This window comes from Colletotrichum gloeosporioides (genome assembly GCF_011800055.1).
Source record: "Colletotrichum gloeosporioides strain Lc1 chromosome Unknown consensus_17, whole genome shotgun sequence".
NCBI classification, from domain to species: domain Eukaryota; kingdom Fungi; phylum Ascomycota; class Sordariomycetes; order Glomerellales; family Glomerellaceae; genus Colletotrichum; species Colletotrichum gloeosporioides.
The window spans coordinates 2,093,851-2,113,701 of NW_025544662.1; the positions used below are offsets into that span (position 1 = coordinate 2,093,851).

Sequence of the window (19,851 nt, forward strand, 5' to 3'; positions counted from 1 at the left end):
TTCGAGACACCTGTGGTCCAGCTTGAACATTAAAAGTGTAATCGACTTTGAATTCAACACGTCGAGATGCGCCGCCTCCGGAGTCTCCTCGACAGGCAAGCCGGGCAGGAGAAACCCCTCTCCGGACCCGAGGCTCACCTCATGAACCCCAATGCCGACCCCTCTCCCCCTCCCACCTCCCTCTCGCCGTCGCCGCCTACATGTAGGACCCGGATACTTTCCTCCACCCCTTTACCCCGCCGTCGCAAGCCAGCCTCATCCAATGTTCCTAGGCAGAGATACGTCAGGCAAGGCACGGACAAAGTAAACCTTCCGCTTTGAAATCATCCCATGAATCAAATAGAAAGGCAAGGCAACAGGCAAGCTTACTGCCACAGTACCTCCTTTTCTGTGGCGGGACACACAATCGAATCTTGGCCCGTTGCGGAAAGTAAGCTTCTCGCCCCTCTCTCTCACTATCTCATTCTCTCTCATACACACCCCCCTCCCATCCTCCCGTCTCAACAAAGGGAAGTGGTGGACAAATAAAAGTCGTTCCAGGCTTTCCCGAACCTACGTCATGTCATTGTCTCGTCCCTCACTCCGCCCCTCCTCGCAAGCCCCCCACGGTCAAACCAAAGGAAGACTCTGATTCTGAACGAGACTTTTGGTTAAAAAAAACCAAAAAAAAAAACCCCCCCAACCCGTCGAAAACGACGGTCTTGTTTCACAAATTTTCAAGACTCGGGCGAAGAAGAGGGGTCGAATGGGAAGGGAAAGGGTAACGGAGCCGCCGCCGCGAAGAGCCGCAAACGTAACAGCGCGAACGCGTGGTTCCTCGTGCCTGGACTGGCATGCTGACACACCCCAGCATCAAGCTTCTAGCAAAGGTTGTACGTAGGCTATTCCGAAGAATATACTGCGTAGTACACACACAACTACCGCAAGGTAAGTGTGGCGTGACTTACACCCTCCACCTGTAATAGTATTACGCACCCGTCCATCTACCTGAGAACGGGGCCATCCATGGATAATACAAGAATTCGATAAGGCGGTTTTTTACCCGACAACCCGGAAACCCGGATAGTTCCCCTTTTTTTTTTTCTTCTCTGGTGTATGCGTACGTCATGCAGTTCCGTGACGAGGTTTTTATGTGTTTTTAAATGGTCCGTGGGCGCAAAGTGAAGCTGCCGAAGGATCGAGATGTGATGGTGTTTGGGTGATTCCTCCCTTGCGACGGCGATCAAACTCCATCAGCTCTCGCCCATATCGAGAAGGCAGGCACGTCAACCACGCAGAGGAGAGTGAGTCCCGGTTTTCTACTGATATGGCCGTGTGTAGGTTTCTTGGTAGCTGAAATGTCTGCCTTGCTTTCCGCTCAGCACAATCCTCTCTCTTGGCCATGTGTGAGAATTGACCGGCGAGTGAGTGAGGAAGGAAAGGGTTGGGAGATTTATCGTACTTCCACCATTGGACGTGGCACTCAGGGTATCATATTTGGATACATGTATGAGAAGAAACTGACCCAAATGTACTGTGGCAATCCACCCCTAATTGTTGTAGATGGTATTGTGGGTAGACGCTTGAGTGGCTGGGCTACCGGTGTTGGAAAAGCCAATCCCACGAGCAGTCTCGCTCTGGCACTTCATTGCAGACCAAGAGCATTCACTGGAACCTTGAGAACACCAGACGCCTGAAGATGGGTTCACGAATCTGGAACAAAAGTTACTGGAGGTTTCGTTGCCTCGTTAAGCCTGCAGACGTTCTCACGAGCGATACTTCTCATAGCACATTTCATAATCCACATCGGGCTTTGGAATATCTCTTGTGCTAGACGGTTGCTACCTTACTTGATAGGCCAGTTGTTCCACCACTCAGAGATGGGAATGCTCCCCCGATATTAAGAATAAACAGGTCCTTCGTATTCGAGGCCCAGGTATCATGATGTAAGAAAACCCCTGAACGAAAGCCGAAAACAGCCGCCCGATAACTCCATGCTTCTGTCTTTCTCTGCGTTCTTGCCTCCCTCTTCCTTGTATGTGCGTCATGCCTTCGCGGTTTGACCTTCTCATGGCTCATAATATTGATGTACAGAATGGATCGACGTGAATTAGGCCAGTCCTGGCCCAATCCATCTCTCCTCTCGTAAGTTGATATGCTGAATGATGGCTCACTGGCCATTTCTGTTCCTCTTGAACAAATGCTCGTAAGGCTCGCCGGCAGCCTCAAGCGCTGCGGCTTTCAAAGAAAGATCGCGCGATTTCCGCATCCACTCCGTGGCCCTCAGCCAGTCTTCATTCCTCCGCACGTAGCTGGGAAGCTCCTCTACCGGTACGTCGCCGAAATCCATAGGTCTTCGGTGTGACCATGGCTGCGGCGGGTTGGGGGGTGGCTTCGGCGGGTCCTTACCCCGTCGCGCTGCCAGCGCCCTCGCGATTGCCTGCCCAGCTTCAGACCGCTCCTCCGCAAGCCTCTGCTGTTTCATTCGGTAGGCTGCCTTGCCAAAGTTGGCTTTGCGTCCGCCGCGAGCTTTGATCTCTTCCATCTTCTGTTCAAACCACTCGTCAGAGCGGTCATGAGACCAATGGATACGTGGATCGAATCTCATATAGAACGGTCTATGTGCTTCCTCTCCGGCTGAAGCGGAATTGGGGCGGGTGGGAGCGGGTGTTATGAAGACTTCCGGGGGAGGCGTACCCGCCTCAGGCTGTGTATAGATCCAGGTGTCGAATTTGTGTTGGTCAACGGTACGGCAAAGCTCAACCCGCCGCTGCTCGCAGGTCAACTTCCTGGAGTTTGGAGGTCTTGTGCGCCATCGCTCAGTGGAAACTGAGAAGGCTTGTTGATTCTGGATGGCAAGATTGGGGCGTCGCGCCATGAGCCCTGTGCTGTGATTCTGCCTGGCATTGGTTGGCAGACCGTTGATTCCGGCATCTTCGCTCTCCTCACTTGGTTCTCGGATTGTCTCCCCACGTCTGTTAATGACGAAAGGGTTATCGGAAGCAAACGTAGAAGGCCCACTGGGGTCTGGGACGAAGTTGTGAACATTCGGAACAACACCATGCGCAGCTGCGCCCGTCGAACGCCTCGTTCCATCTCGAGACCGCGGCGAAGGGCCTGTCTCTCTCTTAGTGGCAAGAGCAGCGGTCGTATCTTCGTCGATGTCTTCTGAGTCCGAGTCTGATGTCGAAGTTGAAGCCGTATCCGAGATGCTTGATCTCTTGCGCTTAGCTGCTGAGGTTGTAGGTTGCAGGAATGGGGGCGCGGTTTTGATACTCGTCGGAGGAGGCTGCAGCCCTGATCTCACGATTGGCAGGGAGCGGTAGTCTATTCTGCCCGGGGATGCAGTAGATGGCGTGAGAGACTTTGTCAACTCTTTAGACCTGCTTCTTTGACGGCTGGCTTCTGGGCGGGGCTTGTTGACGCCATGGTTGGTCGTTGATTGCGGAGAGGTTTGTGATGTTTGACGTAAGTTTTGTGAGGCTGCACGAGCGGGCGGGACAACCTTATCAGCCGCGGAGCTAGTTTTCGGAGCTTTGCGTTGATCCTGACCATTTGCCGTAGTTGACTTGGCAGACTGCCCTCCGTTCTGTACTACCTTGCCCGGCGGGAATTTGTCGGGGCTCCTCGAGGTTGGTGGCATAAATCTAGACCTGGTATGTTCTTGAAAGCGAGCCGCAGACCCTACAGTGGGTGACACGGATGATGGGTGGCTTCTCTGCACAGAAGCCCTAGAAATTGACTTCTTAGCTGTAATGGCGTGCTTGTGGAGAAGATCAGGAGGGAAGTTAGTATTCCTGACTGTTTGCTTGGGGTCCAAGACACTGCTAGTCCCACCATGGGAGCCAGAAAGCCCGTTGCGAGACTGTCCGCCGTTGAGATGTTCCGTCACGCGTGGATTCCTAGAGATCCCCTGGGTCTCGTTAACCAGGTAAGGCGTCTGGTTCGAGTTGAATGATGAGCTGGAGTTTCCGGGGCCGAGCACATTGCGTGTGATAAGAGTGTTGTGCTTTAAGCAGTGCTTGCTACCGTTGGTCAACACAGTAGAACCGCACCCCGCAGTGGCGCATCGGTCAATTGGGCGGGTCGCGTCCATCTCATCACATGAGCTCTCTTTCGGAACGGTGCTCTGAGTACTAAGAAGCCGGGCTCGCAAATTTTGAAGCGTACTCCTGGTAGTCATCAGAGTCGTCGAAATGCAATGTACGAGTCAAGAACCGCAGTTGGGCGCGTTATCGGGATAAGTAGGCGATGCCTGCCTGACTTGAGGTAGCCCGCAACTTCGGATTATGCTGCTGGCTTGCCCAGGCTCTATCGGTGACACGAGGGCTTTTGCTGAGCTTGATGCCTGCCTTTCGGTTCAATGGGACAGAAGTCAAGGGCAGCCTGGAGTTCTTGTCTCATGGTCCGACGGCTGAAGACGAAGCGGGTAGACACGTATACCGTAGGCTCTAGTGAAGGTTAGCCATCGGGAATGAGTTAACCAAGCGAAGTTCGAGAAAGAGTAGATTGACGGAAGGAACAAGAATGTTGAAAACAGAAGAATGATGTGTGTCGCGCTCAGGTCTTTTCAGTTTCTTATTTTGGTCTTCATTTTGGGGAAACAGCGGTTTTGCAGCCCTAGCTTGAACCTCTCATGTCTGCCTCGGCCTTTGGTCCAACTTCGTAGAGGCACCCAGAAGCTGAACTCCAAATGAGGCTGCAATGATGTCGCTACTCGATCCCGACGTGTGAAGCTTGGTTCATGAGGTAGCGACCAACGATGCGCGGCTCAACGCCAGGCGAAGGCTTTGCGGGGACGAGGACGTGGTTCAATCCTGAGAGTGAAGCCATAGACCAGGAACAAGATGAGACAACAACCCCAGAAGTATCCTTTTCTATCGGACCTTTTACCAATAGTCATCATTGCGCGTGAAGGGAATGGAACGGAGAAAATTTGACGGAAAGAGTGAATGAAGAGCCTTGCTTACCTGGTGAAACCTGCCCGCCCGTTCTCTCGGTTTCGCGCCCACGCACCCTCCGCTTCGCGACAGCCGCCGAGTGATACTTTCGCATGGATCCAAAGTAAACAGCGTTAGGACGTGTATAACATGGAACTGCAGACTATTCTCATAATGAGCTGAGAAGTGCGCCGAAAGCAGCGGGTTGCCTCGTGGGAGAAACGCCAGACGCGGGCTCGTGGTCGCGGAAACGTGGTTGAGGCTCTCGCCTCGCGTTGCGTTCAGTGGAGGTTGTGTCGAGTGTTGGTTGCTTCAATTGAGGTAGAGGTCAGGTAAGGTAGGTAGACCGTAGGACCTCGGGGTGATCCTTGCCTAGCTTCCACTCTTTAGCGACGGGCAAAACGGGGACCTTGGGTGGCACATTCCGCGGGGCCCATAGAAGGTCGGCCGCGGATCATCTCCCATCCGTACCAAGTACCACCCCTCTATTCAATGCGGGTTAGCGCGGGGCCCTGGACACTGCTGGCTGAGGTGCTGTCCCCTGGCGTCAGTGGTCCACTGTCTTGTCGCCAAATTGCCCGAAGCTCCCTGCCTGCGCTGGATGCGCGCGTTGCAACGTCTCACATTTACACGATTTCAAGACCAGTCTCATAGATTGAAGCTTCGCCGGACCGAAACGAAGGTATCCGAGACTGAACGATCAATATGAATTTCCTCAAATCGGCAGTCGCCTCTGCCATAGCTCAAGGGCCACCGTTCCCCTACAGCTTTGGCGACAGAGTTGACATCGACGAGTCCATCTGGACTCTGAACAATGGCACCAAGCGAGTACGTCAAGCTTCCCGAGGAAATCCCCAGAACGCTCACGATTGACGCCATCTGCAGGAAGACGGATCTAACTGCAGCATTTTCTCCTTCGATGTTGCCGCGAACAAGTCTCGACTTCCCCTTGCAAAGAATGCTTTGCGAAAGCTGAGAACGCTGCGCCACCCAGGCGTGATCAAGGTGTTGGATACGGTGGAGGTATGCGTGCCCTGCGTTAAAGTATGGTGCTTTCTGACACGAAGAACATAGACCGATTCGTATATTTACATTGCGACCGAGCGCGTGGTGCCTCTACGATGGCATGTGAAGAGAAAGAGTTTGACACCCGAGACCATAAAATGGGGGTTGAGTAGCATTGCGGTATGTTAAGCAAGGGGACTGGTGCTCTGCAGCAACCTGACCTCCTTTCAGCGCACAGTTAAGTTCATCAACGACGAAGCATCATCAATACACGGCAATGTCAGGGTCGGATCCGTTTACACGTCTGAGAGCGGAGAGTGGAAAATGAGCGGCTTCGAGGTTCTCAGCAACGTTAAGGAAGATGATGCTGTAATTTACGTGCGCAAGCTCTTTTCCCTATTTCATGCCGACGGCCGCGCTGACTGTTCACACAGACATACGGAAGCTTGGTTCCAGATTCTGCAAGATATGCTCCACCGGAGCTTGCCCGCGGCGGCTGGGATGCCATCAAGAAGAACCCTCACTCAGCCGTTGACTCTTTCGCTTTTGGTTGCTTAATTTTCGAAGTGTTCAACGGCGATTTTATGGGGTCCGATCAGGCCGGCCAGACGAAGAGCATCCCCCCAACAATGCAACAAAGCTATAAACGCTTGGTGAACCCGAACCCGAAAGCGCGTGTCAGTGTAGGCCACTTTTTGGAGCAAGGCCAGCGTAGCGGGGCTTTCTTCGATAGCCCTCTGATCAAACTGACAGAGGGCATCGAAAATCTCGGCGTCAAGTCCGAAACCGAAAGAGAAGAGTTTCTTGAGTGAGTTGAGCCGACGTATACAGAAACGACTTGACTAACCGCCACAGTGATCTCGACCAACTGTCTGATGATTTCCCGGAAGACTTCTTTAAGATGAAGGTCCTTCCAGAACTAATAAAGTCGGTGGAATTTGGCGGCGGTGGTCCCAAGGCGTTCAGTGTCGTCATGAAAATCGCCGCCAAACTGTCTAATGAGGACTTCGACGCCAAGATCACACCCGTGGTTGTTCGTCTCTTCTCCAACCCAGATAGAGCCATCCGCGTTTGCCTCCTTGACAGTTTACCTCTCATGATCGATCGTCTCTCGCAGAAGGTTGTCAATGACAAGATCTTCCCGCAGCTCGTGACCGGTTTCACCGATGTTGCGCCAATCGTCCGAGAACAGACTTTGAAATCTGTTCTTGTCATCATCAACAAACTTTCAGACCGGACAATCAACGGCGACCTGCTCAAGTACCTTGCCAAGACGGCGAACGACGAACAGCCTGGCATCCGTACAAACACAACCATTTGTCTTGGAAAGATCGCTAAGAACCTGGGCAATTCGTCCAGAGGCAAGGTTCTGATTGCCGCTTTCACGAGGTCTCTCAGGGACCCGTTCGTGCATGCCCGGAACGCCGCTCTCATGGCTCTCGGCGTTACTGGAGAATACTTTACAGATGAGGACGTCGCCCTTAGGATCATGCCCGTTCTGTGCCCGTTGTTGATCGACAAGGAGAAGCTCATTCGCGACCAAACGAGCAAAACGATGGATGTGTACATCCAGAAAATCAAGAAAGCAGCCGCAGCCATGCCGGACAGTGCACTGCCTCCCCAAGGTGCCGACGGCGCTGCTGCTCCCCGGATGGGCACACCCCAGCCAAGCGGCGACTCAGCTGCCTCTTCCTGGACCGGCTGGGCCATCTCCTCGTTCACCAACAAGTTGTCTTCTGCGGCAGGAGAGATGCAGACTTCTGCTGGGACTGCATCTCCTAAACCGTCTCCGTCGCCTGGTCCAGAAGCCAAGAGGCCAACCATGTCTTCGGCATCTGCCCTGCATAGACAGGCAGTAAAGTCACCCCCTCCCATCTCGCGAACTCCATCAACTATTGTCGCCGACTCTTTCAACCCCGACCCTGTAGACGATGGTGATGCTTGGGGAGACATGGGTGATGACACTTGGGGTGAGCCGGCGACTGAAAGTGCCAAGCCAGCAGCAAAGACGACCGCCAGCGCGACGCCATTTGACGATGGCTCCGAGCCTGACTTTGCTGGATGGCTCGCTGCTCAGTCGCAAAAGAAGGGTGGCTCAAGCAAGCCCTTGCCGAAGGGACTTTCCAAGTCATCCGCTTCTGCCGCGAAGAAACCGCTAGCTGCTAAACCAGCGGCTAAGCCCGTAGTAGCCAAGAAGATAGATCTGAAGCCCAAGGAAGAGGACGACGACGATGGTTGGGGCGACGGATGGTAGACGATTGTAGCGCGCACATTTTGAAGCATGTACGGCGTTGGGAGCCAGGTCTCAGTAGACCCATGTTTTTGGGATACCATAATTCTGCTTGTAATGTTCATAAAGCAACTACCCTAGTCTGCAAATGAGAATCGTAATGCAGATGGCCGCAGCCTATCTGTGATGCGATACAAACGAGTTTCCAGACGCCCCGCCAACCCAGGCCCCGAGTCCAATATCAGAATGAGAGAACAAAAGACGTAAGCAAGAAGTCCTTTTGGAGACCAAACGAAACCGACCAAAGTTTGGAGAAGAAAAGGCCACCCGCGGTAGAAAACCACCAAGTCGTTATCTAGCTGACTCTGAGTAATCGTTGAGGGCGACGCAGACGGCGCCTCTGTGGTGGCCGTTGTACTGGCGGATGATCTGCTGGCTGTGCAGCTCCCAGAGCCGAGCGTAGTGGTCGGAGCAGGCCGTGACAAGGTAAGCCGAGTCGGCGCTGAAGGCGCAGTCCCAGACCCACCGCTGGTGGCCCGTAAGGGTGGCCTCGAGGGGGAAGGGCTTGGGCTCCTCGTTATGGGCAGGCTCGAGATCCTTCACCTCCCAGATGCGCGCAGTGTGGTCGGCGCTGCAGGTCGCGAGCTTCTTCACGTCGGGCGACAGGAGGATACGAGTAATATACTCCTTGTGCGCGTTGAAGTGCGTCACGGGCAGGAGCTGCGTGCGGTCGTAGGTCTGGAGGAGCTGCCAGACAAAGACGTTTCCCTAGTTTACTGTCAGCTTCCTGGGACTAGTCGTCATAATTAGGGAGAGTGCTGCATACGCCATTATTGGCCGCGCAGAGCAGAGAGCCATCGCTGGCGACGGTGACGCTCGAGACGGAGACGTCCTCCTCCGGGATGAGCTGGTGGGAGCAGTTGTTCTCGGCGAGATCCCAGACGCGGACGCTGCCCATGCGGTCGCAGCTGATGATCTCGCCCTGGTTCGGGTGGATGACGACGTCGTTGGCAGGGCAGCCGTGGTTGTAGCTGCGCTGGACCTGGCCGCTGCGCGTCTCCCAGATCTTGACGGTGCCGTCCTCGGAGGAGGTGACCATCCACTTGCCCTCGCAGTGGAAGGCGACGCCGGTAATGTTGCCCGTATGGCCCTCAAAGGTCAGCAGCGGGTTCGGGTTGGTGGACTTGATGTCGTAGAGCTTGACGGTGTGGTGGCCGGCGGCCGCGAGGAAGCGCTTGTCGGGGGAGATGCAGAGGCGGTTGACCTGGGAGTCGGGGTGCTGGATCGTGCGGGAGCAGATGCCGGAGAGGGCCTCCCAGAACCTGCAGGAGGTTAGTCAGGATGTTTCGGCGATCGCAACCGTTGTGAGGTACCTAATTGTGTGGTCGTAACCAGCTGCCAGTTGTTAGTGATCTGTTTCACCGGCCTTTGAGCATCGACAGGGCTGGAAGGTGCTTTGGGGATGCGAAAGGGACCCAAGACTCGGGGGCTTACCTGTGCAGAGAATCACAGACATGGTTGCTGTAGGAAAGCCTTAGGCTTCGGTTATCTCATGATATGTCGTATTTGGAAAAGGAAGGGGGTAAAATCGCAAAGAGCGCGACCAGGAGGCTGTTGCGCGCAAGTTCACCACTAGGAAAGTGCCCCTCCACGACACTGATGCGGTCGGCTGGATTGGCATCACAATGGAGCTTCCAGTGTCGGTTCCTAAAACCACGGCCCCACCAGAGGTCCGGGGCACTGGAGTACCCACCAAGGTGTGTCTTTGCCGGATTAACTTCGGCAGCTGTTCGTCGCATATCCGTACCTGCCTAGGCAGATAAGGTACGTACCACTTACACGCGATAACCACCTTCCGACCCTGAACTTCAACACCACCTCTCGTCTACAACGTTGCTTCATCACCCTCATCTTGTCTTTCCAAAGCACCAGCCTCGTCTCATGTCGCATCTCGAACCGTATGGCTCGATCTCGGAGCCGATCTGTCAAGCACGTTGGCAGAACCATGGCCACATGATACCTTCGACAAGCAACTCAGCAGTGTAACCCGACCTTTAGGAGGTGCTTGCCATGATTCCGATCAAAGTCGGTTTGCACGTATATCGTGCGAAGAAATCCAGAAGTTTCGGAAGAAGTACAGCGTTTGAGTAGGAGATCGCAGGTGCTCATCGACGTGGCGTCCCAGTACTCCTGCCAGCGTCATCCGACCCAGGTGTCGTGCTACAGCCAGGGCTTACTCGAGCAGCTCGCGCAGGGTTCGTACGGTACGACTAACGTGGTAGCGTACGACACCACGCAGATCCAGCCGGAGCATCAGTCACTTCTCAGGAAAGAGACAATATGGAGATGGCACTGTCTACCAATCGGGTCCAATGTGAAGGTCATTGAAATTGCCGGATACACTGACGTTAGGATCCCTTACTGATGGATGTTCACTCGGCCGATACCTTCTGGAAGCGTCAATGCGCGTCAGACTATATTTGCGGAGTGTCTTCGAGCCACTATCTGGCTTTGCAGCGCACTCTGGACGACCGTAGGCGTATCAATTCCAGCGATACAACGTGGACTCGTGCCAATGCGGAAGGCTGCCGATTTCTCGACTTTTCTACCATGGGCAGTCCCGAAATTGACACAAAGGCCGAAATGACTGGCTTTCAGCAAATTGTGCATTTCAGCCCGATCGTTGCATCAGCTTTCATCCAATCGTGTCCCTGCAAACTCAAAGCCACCTGGTTTTCCGACGATTATCAATCCGAGGGAAATACAGACTTCGGTATGGAGAACGCACGATATCAACCTCTGCTCTTTAGCATATCCTTGAGTAAGATGATGAATCATGGCCGATACATGGTTGAGTCTACCAGTGAAAACTGGCGGACAAGACACATCAACCGAAGGCTACTGCCTTCAATCTCCAAGGTACTCGGTATATGGTTCAGAGCGAAGCTCTCTGTTGTGCGACTCGATTCTCGTACGCATGCACATCTTCCGAAGTCTTTAGCGGATTAAGGCTGTACACTTGCAACAATTGTCCGACTCCGGAAGCATCACACCCAGTCCCGGGAGACGCCTGACAACAAACCACGATTTGGAACCCAACCCAGAATTCGATTCGTGTGTTGCGGCCCAACAGCTCGATCCAGTAGGGGCCACCGGATACTGCCCCGGTGATTCACGACCGGCCAATACCACGTTGTCAGCGATTATTACGCACGTATGTCGCCTCATTGGCCTCATACGCATAACTCTCGAAATGCGTCAATGGCCCCGTTATGCCAGAGAAGCGAGCCAACGTTACCCCAAAGAACATTTGGTCTCTGTCCTAGTTTCTCCAAGCCGAAGTTCTGTACCTATGACGGCGCTTAGCCGGCGTTATTGTCGAAGTACTCTCGGTCTTACACCTCTTCCTCGAAATACTCAGGCAGCAACTTAAGAGTAGGGGAGGATGAGCCCGGTTGTAAGCCTCAAGAATGGCAATCCGCTCAAAAGTGTTCATTGAGTGCCTGGAGACTTCTTCTACTCTGCTCTACTTGCGACGTCTCTGGTCTAGCGACGCTTTCTCAAATGTCGGCGAATTCCTCTAAAAGAGTTGCATTCTTCATTTTGGATTCCGAAAGCCGTGAGACCTTTTCTGACGGGAACCACTAAAAGAAGAATGGCAAATGGAAGTAGGAAACAATAAAGAACACCGCATAAACACACTATTTTGGCCACTGGGACCTCCCTGCTCTCTTGAAGAGGAATCTTCTTGAAAGAGTAACGTGGCTGTCAGGGGTGATGACATGTACAGGAGCCTCTCATGGCTCAGAAAATGGAAGCTCTTCTAGCACTCTCAGCTACGTCCGGCGGCAACTCCTCTATCAGGATCGCCGTTGGCAGCGCCTCTAGGGCCCCTAGGTCCGGGTTTGTCTGGACGTGCGCCTCCGGTCCGAGGCTTGGAGCTCAAAGATCGATCTTCAGCTGCGCGCCTGTGAGGGCACGGGACTCTGACTACGCCTTGAGAGCCGCAGAAATCACAAGGGTTTCTCGAAAACCGTTAGTTAACTCTGGCAACTAAAGGCTTAAGTTGTCTTACCGAGCATGGCCAAAACAGTGGGTGCAAGTTCTGAAGTCCCACTTGCCGGAATACATATCTTCGATACATCCACAGATTTCGTCAGAGGCCATGTTGTCGATGGCTGTATGTGTGATGTATACCGAAACTTGAAAAGTTCAATTGAAAAGCTGATCTTGACTCGAGGAATGGAGCGATGAGAATATTGGCAGCAGGTCTCTCTGGATCTCTGCAGGGAGGTGAACAAACGGACTGGCTCTGGTCGTCTCTTATACTTTTACGCCACGCCATTCAAAATACGCTCACAATGGTCTCGAGAACTATCCAACCCTATGAGAGGTTTGACGAGGCGAGTAAGCCTTCGATCTCAGTCACTCTTCACCGCCTTCTCCGGGCGTTTTTCTGGGCATCATCACCGAGGTATTGACACCCATCGGACATCACAGGAGAGGACTGTTGGTCCGGTCTTGTGACTATGCTGGGTGCTTCCGTCAAGGTTGCCTCGTTTCATCCTGCGGACCAACGAATGGGGTGAAGAGTGTGGGTGATACTTCATATGCCGCCTTCTCCTGCTTGTCCTGATTGGGAAGTTTCTTGACCGGCATGGGGCTCTCGATGGGCATCCTTGGATATTCATCGAGGGGATTTGACCCTATCATTGACGTCAGCCGCAGGAAGTACAGTTATCGACCTGCACATGCCGCCCCGTCGGCATATTCGAAGTGAGTGGCATTTGTGCTTCCCATGCGGTATTCAGTTTACTGATTCCAACAGCCCCAGAGAGCCGTCTCAACGTATTATGTAGTTGACAACACCACTGTGCAGAGGGAGTTGCTTTGGGGTCAATTCCCCCCATATTATTGCAGCAAGAACCATTGTTCCCTATCAACAATGTCAGCAACTTTTGCTGCTTTAGTCCTGATCTGCCTCGGACTTCGATCCGGGCATGTCGGATGCCAGCTGTTCCAGCAATCATCCTGCGACCTCGACCGACTGCCGGCTACCTGCATCAAGACCATGCCGATCTGCCCACTCAGACGTACACCGAGCACATTAGGGCCTTGGAAATCTGCGGTTGAAGGAGCCAGGCTAAGGGTCTCTCAGCATGTCGCAAAGGGGAAAGGAAAGGGCGGTGTTGTCAGAACTGCCTAAGCCACGAAGAGCACGCGTCTATTGAAGGCAGTCGTGTTGGTATTGCAGACGAAGCTCCCCCTGGTGGTGCTACCGGCGCCCGTGGGCTTTTACGGGATCCAATAGGAAAGCTTCATTGAGACAAGGTACTTTCTCTCTCGTGGGTTTCTGAGCACAACAGCCGACTCAGCATTTCCATTCGAGTCTCACTGTCTCGTCAAGCGACAGCCACGGGTCGGCCCATGCCTAGCAAGGCAAACCCAGAATCTCCAGCTATTGGGAATGCTTCAAGCGACCTGCCGCCCTTTTTTCTCGGACTGCAAGCTTCTTTTGAACCATGAGTAACCCGAGTTTCTCGAAGGATTCACCGGTCGACAATTCCTGGCAGTGCGCCGCTATGCCAGCCTCGTGGCCTTAAGCGCCATGTTGTGGTCAAAAGACTCCAACATGCGGTCTTTGCGCGGTTCTATTGCCATCACGCACTCACCTCGATCCCATACCGGTGAGGAATATCGGAAGAATCCGGACGTAGCTTGCCATGGCCACGCTCAGGCGGACGATGCAACAGTCTGGGAGGATTGTGAACAATAGCAAGTTGCCAAACATTGGAACATCTGGGGAAGTTACAGTCGTTCGGCTTCACGATCTCGGCGGCCCTGCAACATTCATCGCTTTGCTCAGCCAATTCTCGCGTTGTGCTACCCAATTTTCTCGTCAAAGAACTGCTCGAGGCGATCACGATGGGTCATCCGACAAGTCTGTACTCTCCATGGCGTTCCCAACTCGGTTTAACGACACTGTATATCTGCATGGAATGCAGACGAGGGGTCTGTCCATTACAGTTTCCCATTGGGCGTCGGTACGGTGCCGACTGACTAACTAACCAACCAAACCCCCAGTCCCCCGCGGAGAACGACATGTTTTCTCTCTCAACTCTCTCTCGTTACATCGCGGGGCTTATCCCCAGCATGATCACCATGCATGTCATTTCGCGCCTTCATATCAACGGACCTCTCAAAAGCCTTCGAGATATGCCCTGGTATAGTACACACATAACGAATACGCCCCGTGATATCTCCCGTCTCCTACAAGCTCCCGATCTTCCTCTCCCTTCTTCTCCTTTGTCCTCCTCCGACAACCCATGCCGACAAGCGCATTTCACCAACACTCTCCCCCAGTCTCTCACCTGCGTGGCGTCGCCCACTGCAGGCAAACTTGCGACTCTCGCTGAACAGTAGCACACGACTAGCAGGCTTGGCACCGGGCAGTCCCCAGGAAAGAAGTCGTTGCCAACCGGAGCAGCGTTAACTGATACTACGTCCATGCATGTCTCATAATCAGACGGACAGAAAATAAGAAAGGCCCTTTGTCCCGAGGCCAACGTGTCCCACGACAGAGCCAATACTTCTTCCACGGCCGAAGGGGCCCCGAACTACCCACAAACCCCTCCCCCTCCTCATCAAAAATCCTTCTTTCCCAATTTCATCAGCCGCCCCAGCTGTCAAACGCACAGCGTCACTGCCATCTTGCATAATCATATGGTAGTCAGTTTGTCCAATAATCTCCTGCGTACTAATCTGCCTGATGCGTCGTGGCCGGAGGCTTCTAGTCTACCTGAGACTGTTTCCTCTTTCTTCCCTTCGAATTCGACAAGACAATTCTCCACCTTTCTGTATCTTGAACCCCCTCTATACCCGTGTCATCGTGGCATTCTCCTCTCAGTCGGATGAATAATTCAAAAAGGTCAAGAAAGCCTGGTCTTTGAGATTTTACCTTTTTATGAGAAATAGACGATCTTTAGGTGCAATATAACGCCAGTTGCTGTCTTGGATGTCTACACGTACCGGAGAGCTCTCGGACGTAATGCTTGGCATTTATCATCACGACACTGCAATCCAGCAGCACGAACAAAACAGGCCCCTGGGGAGATTCAGTGCAATGGGACCGAGGGTCCTTGGCCTTGTCAAACGAAATGGTGGCATCACACAGTTTACCACGCTTGAGTATCATCGATTATGAAGTGACGAGTTTCCATAACTAAGCTAATTGTGCGATTGACTAGAAGAAAGACTGGGTGAGGAAAGCCATACTAGAGATAGGAGGAAGTCTGGCCCTAGGTATATCGTAACCTGCGACAGAACCGTTGTCATAACCCATTAACCGTGCCTTTCCATAAACGTAAAAGCCCTCCCAATTGTCGGACCCTGCGTGAGCCATTCCATGTTCCTAGATCCCCTGACGCCGTGTAAACCATCCAGTTGTGGATCGTCCAAAGTTGGATCCCCAAGTCGTAAATAAGCAACGTAGAAAAAGAAACGAGCCAGTGAAGTAAACCTCCCAGGCTAAAGAGAAGGAGCCGTCATCGCGAGCATTCCAGCAAGCATGCTGACACCAGCGCCGACACCGACGCTGAAAGTTCCAATCTTGTTCATGCTGGGAAGGAAGCGGAAACGTTTGGCGGGACGTTGCTCAGTGCCTTCGGGTCTAGGGAGACCGGGGGGCGTAACCGCGGAAGTAGTGCTCTCCTCGCCGGTGACAACCGAGACCGTATCTTGGGCAGCTTGGTCGATGGTCGACGTCTCCGCAGCTTGTTCTTCTGGAAGAAGAGTAGAAATCTCGTCGGCCTTGCGCTTGGGAGACCGCGGCGGCGTGCTCTCCTGAACAGGCTTGTCAGTGCTGGCGATCGCAGTCTCTCGAGTCTTTGGCGGCTGAGGAAGTACTGCCAGTTTGCTCTGCTGGTATTGGAAGGCGCTGGTCATGTCGGGCTCGGGGCTCAATTCTCGTTCAGGAGAGAGACGGTCTTCCTGAGGCGAGTCGAGGAATCTCCTGCCAGGGGCAGCCCACACAGACTCGGGAACCTTTGTCGACTTTGGAGCCTCAACGTCGACTGGATTAGGCTTTGAACAGATGTCGGTGTCGGAAGCTTCGTCTAGAGTAGCAGCAGGCTGGGTTGAGACTGGAGCTTGCGAAGGCTTCAAGAATTCCTCGTTTTGACGCAAAATCGCCTTGTTTTGCTCACGGGCACGGAAGAATTCAGGCTTGCCACTCTTCTGTCCAAGGACATCGACGGAGGGCCCGTCATTTTGGGACAACCATGGGTTCTTCTCCTTCATGCTGGGATATTTCCAATCATCCCCTCTTGGTCCTTGAGCTGGATGCTGTCCATGAGCTGCGAGCCAAGGTCGATGGGAGGCGAGGACATCCAGAGGTTGCGTTGAAAGCAGCGGGGTAAGAGGTCTGCCATTGGACAGAGAAGGAACTTGAGGGATCGCCTGGTTAAGCAGAGGCGGAAGCTTGAAATCATCCCCAAATTGGTCTTCGGATGAACCTGGGAAAGGCCATGGCATAGCAGCAGGACACATAATGTGCTGAAGGGGTAACGTTTGGTTGGTTGACGCAGTAGCAGTAGCCGGGTCGCAGATGGTCATGGATGTGTCGTTGCCCAGTTTGTTGTGAGGAGGCTCATCCCAAACATACCCATCATCTTGTGAGTCTTCCTCTCCGTCGCTACTATCTGCATCCGATTCACGGACGTCGTGATCGTAGTCGGCGTAGCATTCGGCGTCATCGTCAAGCTCACTGTCTTGCTCATCGTCCTCTTGATCACCATCACAGTTGGCATCGCAGTTAGTGTCTGCCTCGGCATCTTGCTCGTCGATGACGTCGCCATTGTCAGAGCCGCTCAGGGAGTCACTGAGGCAGATATCCTCGTCGTCGGTTTCATCGGAAGATTGACCCTCGCTCGAGACACCCTTGTCTGACAAGTCCATCGAGTCTCCCTCTTCGTAAGAATCATCTAACTCAGAATCAGAGTCGTCAAAGGTAGGGATCGGGTCAACGAGCGCAGAATGTTGCGCAGAAGAGGGGTCCTCCTCCTCATCCTCGTCATGGGGGGCGTCGAAGTCCACAGTAGCAGGTGGAGCAGGGGGGGCAGGCTGGGAGGAGCGAGGAATGACAGCAGGAGCCTCGAAGACGTGGTTCGGAGCATTGTCGTCATCAAGGACGATGGCGGCGGCGGCGGATTGCCCTGCTGTGGAGGCAGGGATAGGGACATCATCCGTGAGGTCGATAGCAGTGGCTGCTGCGCCCGGGAGGCGGTGCTGCGCAATCAAGCGAATCTTCTCCATTGTCGCTCTGATATCGTCGTCGTCGTCATTGTCGCTGCTGTCAGAGTCATCAGGGACGGAGTATGTGTAGGTAGGCCGGGCGTTCGCGTGTTCAGCGTCAGAGGGGGGATCCCACTGGAAGTGCACCTGAACGGTGCAGGGCGGGAATGACTCGCTTGATCGTTGGATGTCGACGCCAAACTTGAGAGTGTCTCCTGGAAGCAACTCGTACGCCTCACCAGCGTTAATTCTCACGGAGTTTCTGTGGGTTCCGTGGAGGGAAGTCGAGTCCTTGATATAAAGTTTCTATATTCGGGTCAGAATTTGGTTCCCTACTTTTGTACGTTCGGGTTTGACCCTACCTTGTGGTACCAATCGGGATACAATTCGGCATGCTCACGGCTCATGACCGGGCTGTCGAACAAGGCGTTGGTGTTCTTGGGTTCGAGGGCGGGTAGACGCTTGCTGGATCTGCCAATCTTGACCTTCTCAGAGGCGGAGCCGACGCTCTTAGATTCCAAAACGATTCTACGCTCGGGATACTGGAAGTCGGGAGGAGGGTACTGGGCCGAGAGTGTGACAAGCACTGGAATATCGGTTAACCACAAGCTATACGTTGGGTGCTGTAGGCAGACATACCACTACTCGCCAGCTGTCGATGGCCAGATGCCATTATGAATAGGCTGGGTCCAATGTTGGTCGACAAAAAAGTGTGCAGAGCGAAAGACGCAAGGACCTTGGTGTTCTCGAGGAAGGGTCAGAATCGACGTGCGTTTGTCGTGTCTCGGGAGACGTTACCTCCGTCCGAAAGTGTCGGAGCTGACAGAGCGTACGGAAAGACGAGACGATCCCGTCTGGAGTACGGAGACGATGGACGGAAGTGAATCCTCGCGGACCAATATAAGATGTGAGGTTGAAAAGAAGAAGAAGGACGAGAAGGAGTCGGGTGGGTGTAGAAGAGAGCCTTGGTTTCGCCGATGGCGCAGGCTGAAGGTTCGGAAGGTGGAAGTCAGGCAGAGAGAGGTAGGAGCGATACAGTGTAAGTAAGGAGCAGTCGAGGCCGGCAGAGGTGAGGTGGGGCAGGAAGCAGCGGGATCTGGAAGTAGCACCGTGCTGGTACTGTATCAGGCAGTCGCAGGCAACGATAACGCCTTATCGGACCTCAGGAAGGTGCGCCTCGAGGGAAGCTTGCAGGGGTGTTGGCGTCGTGGTAGCGGGGGGATGGTGGGTTAGTGGGGTTATCAGCAGCGGTGACGTTCAGACACTTTAGATAAGTGCTGGGTCGAGTTGGCTGATAAGACGACTGTGGAAGTCGCCGACGATGCGATATGCCTCGGGAAAGATGGAAAGAGGAATGTCGGTAGGGAAGAAGAAGAATGAAATAAGCGCTCTCTTCCTCTCACGACAGATAGAGAATAATATCGTACGCTCCTCGCCTGTGAAGCTGGAGCCAAAGAGGTGAAAGTGCACTTCACACAGATACCTTGATTGGCCCGTGCTCTCCACCCGCTGCACAGTGTGTGTCTGGGCGTCAGGCAGGCTCAGTCGGGTTGGTTTGGGATGTGATGACGGGATTAGGAGAGAGGGGCACACATTGCGGATATACCGTACCTTCAACCCGTATGGCACCTGACGGTAGGTAGATTTGCTTTCGCGAGGAGGCGGGCAGGTAGGTCGAGGTGCAGTAAGTGGAAGAAAGTTTGAGGCAGAAGATGCTGTTTGCTTAGGCGGCCAGAGAGGTGAGGTTAGTGGCTAAAGAGGCAAGTGCTAGTCCTAGACACAAAGTGCGTGTTCGAGGTGTAGCGGGGCCATTGATGGGTACCTAGGCAGAGGTGAATGAGACGGAAAGATAACTTGGAGGACAATCGAGAAGGTACGACTACGACGACGCTGTCGTACTCAATGAGTTGACAGCCGAATCATAGGTCGAAATTTCTAGATGTCCCCAGCTCTGTGGGCAAGCCTAACGTAAACGCTCTCGGTTCGCCTTTTGATCACAGGCAAGGCGAACCAACATCTCAGTCGCCAGAGCGCCCTAGTCAAGCCAGCATCGCAAAGGCTGGGTGGAAAGGCAACCGACACCTCACAAATCGCACACAGCCTGCCTGACGACCTGCCCGTGTCCACGTCGTCCGGCTTCATTCGCGCAACTGCGCGAACATTTATTTAGCTCGCGGCTGGTTTGGCCTCAAATCCTAACGGCCCTTGGCTCGAGCCTCTACTTTGGTCCTCCCTTGTTGGTGGTCCGCCTTCACGTCAAGAAAGCACATATCCGCCCTTGCCTGCGGGCGAGACCCTTACTGCCTGCCTTACCATGTTTTGCCTGCGCCTGAGGTGCTGTTTCTTTCGATTCTGACAGCATGACACCGCCGATGCCGATGGTCCGTACCTAATGGGTATGTCAAC

The 19,851-nt window shown here is 53.7% G+C and overlaps 4 protein-coding genes across 4 annotated transcripts; 1 reads left to right on the forward strand and 3 right to left on the reverse strand.

Moving 5' to 3' along the window:
- Positions 1–2,149: 2,149 nt before the first annotated feature.
- On the reverse strand, positions 2,150–4,075 carry GCG54_00011479 (uncharacterized protein; the record flags this gene model as incomplete). Its single annotated transcript, XM_045411384.1, has 1 exon — positions 2,150–4,075. The coding sequence occupies one exon, from the start codon at positions 4,073–4,075 to the stop codon at positions 2,150–2,152; it is 1,926 nt and encodes a 641-aa protein (XP_045268442.1).
- Positions 4,076–5,624: 1,549 nt separating this feature from the next.
- GCG54_00011480 (N-terminal kinase-like protein) lies at positions 5,625–8,178 on the forward strand (the record flags this gene model as incomplete). Its single annotated transcript, XM_045411385.1, has 6 exons — positions 5,625–5,747; positions 5,805–5,942; positions 5,994–6,104; positions 6,156–6,302; positions 6,359–6,732; positions 6,780–8,178. 6 exons carry the CDS (start codon positions 5,625–5,627, stop codon positions 8,176–8,178), a joined length of 2,292 nt encoding a protein of 763 aa, XP_045268443.1.
- A 327-nt stretch (positions 8,179–8,505) lies between these two features.
- On the reverse strand, positions 8,506–9,670 carry GCG54_00011481 (Target of rapamycin complex subunit wat1; the record flags this gene model as incomplete). The annotated part of the gene is made up of 4 exons (XM_045411386.1): positions 8,506–8,922; positions 8,981–9,476; positions 9,528–9,549; positions 9,649–9,670. 4 exons carry the CDS (start codon positions 9,668–9,670, stop codon positions 8,506–8,508), a joined length of 957 nt encoding a protein of 318 aa, XP_045268444.1.
- A 6,011-nt stretch (positions 9,671–15,681) lies between these two features.
- GCG54_00011482 (uncharacterized protein) lies at positions 15,682–18,118 on the reverse strand (the record flags this gene model as incomplete). Its single annotated transcript, XM_045411387.1, has 3 exons — positions 15,682–17,751; positions 17,808–18,031; positions 18,085–18,118. 3 exons carry the CDS (start codon positions 18,116–18,118, stop codon positions 15,682–15,684), a joined length of 2,328 nt encoding a protein of 775 aa, XP_045268445.1.
- Between the last annotated feature and the right edge of the window lie 1,733 nt (positions 18,119–19,851).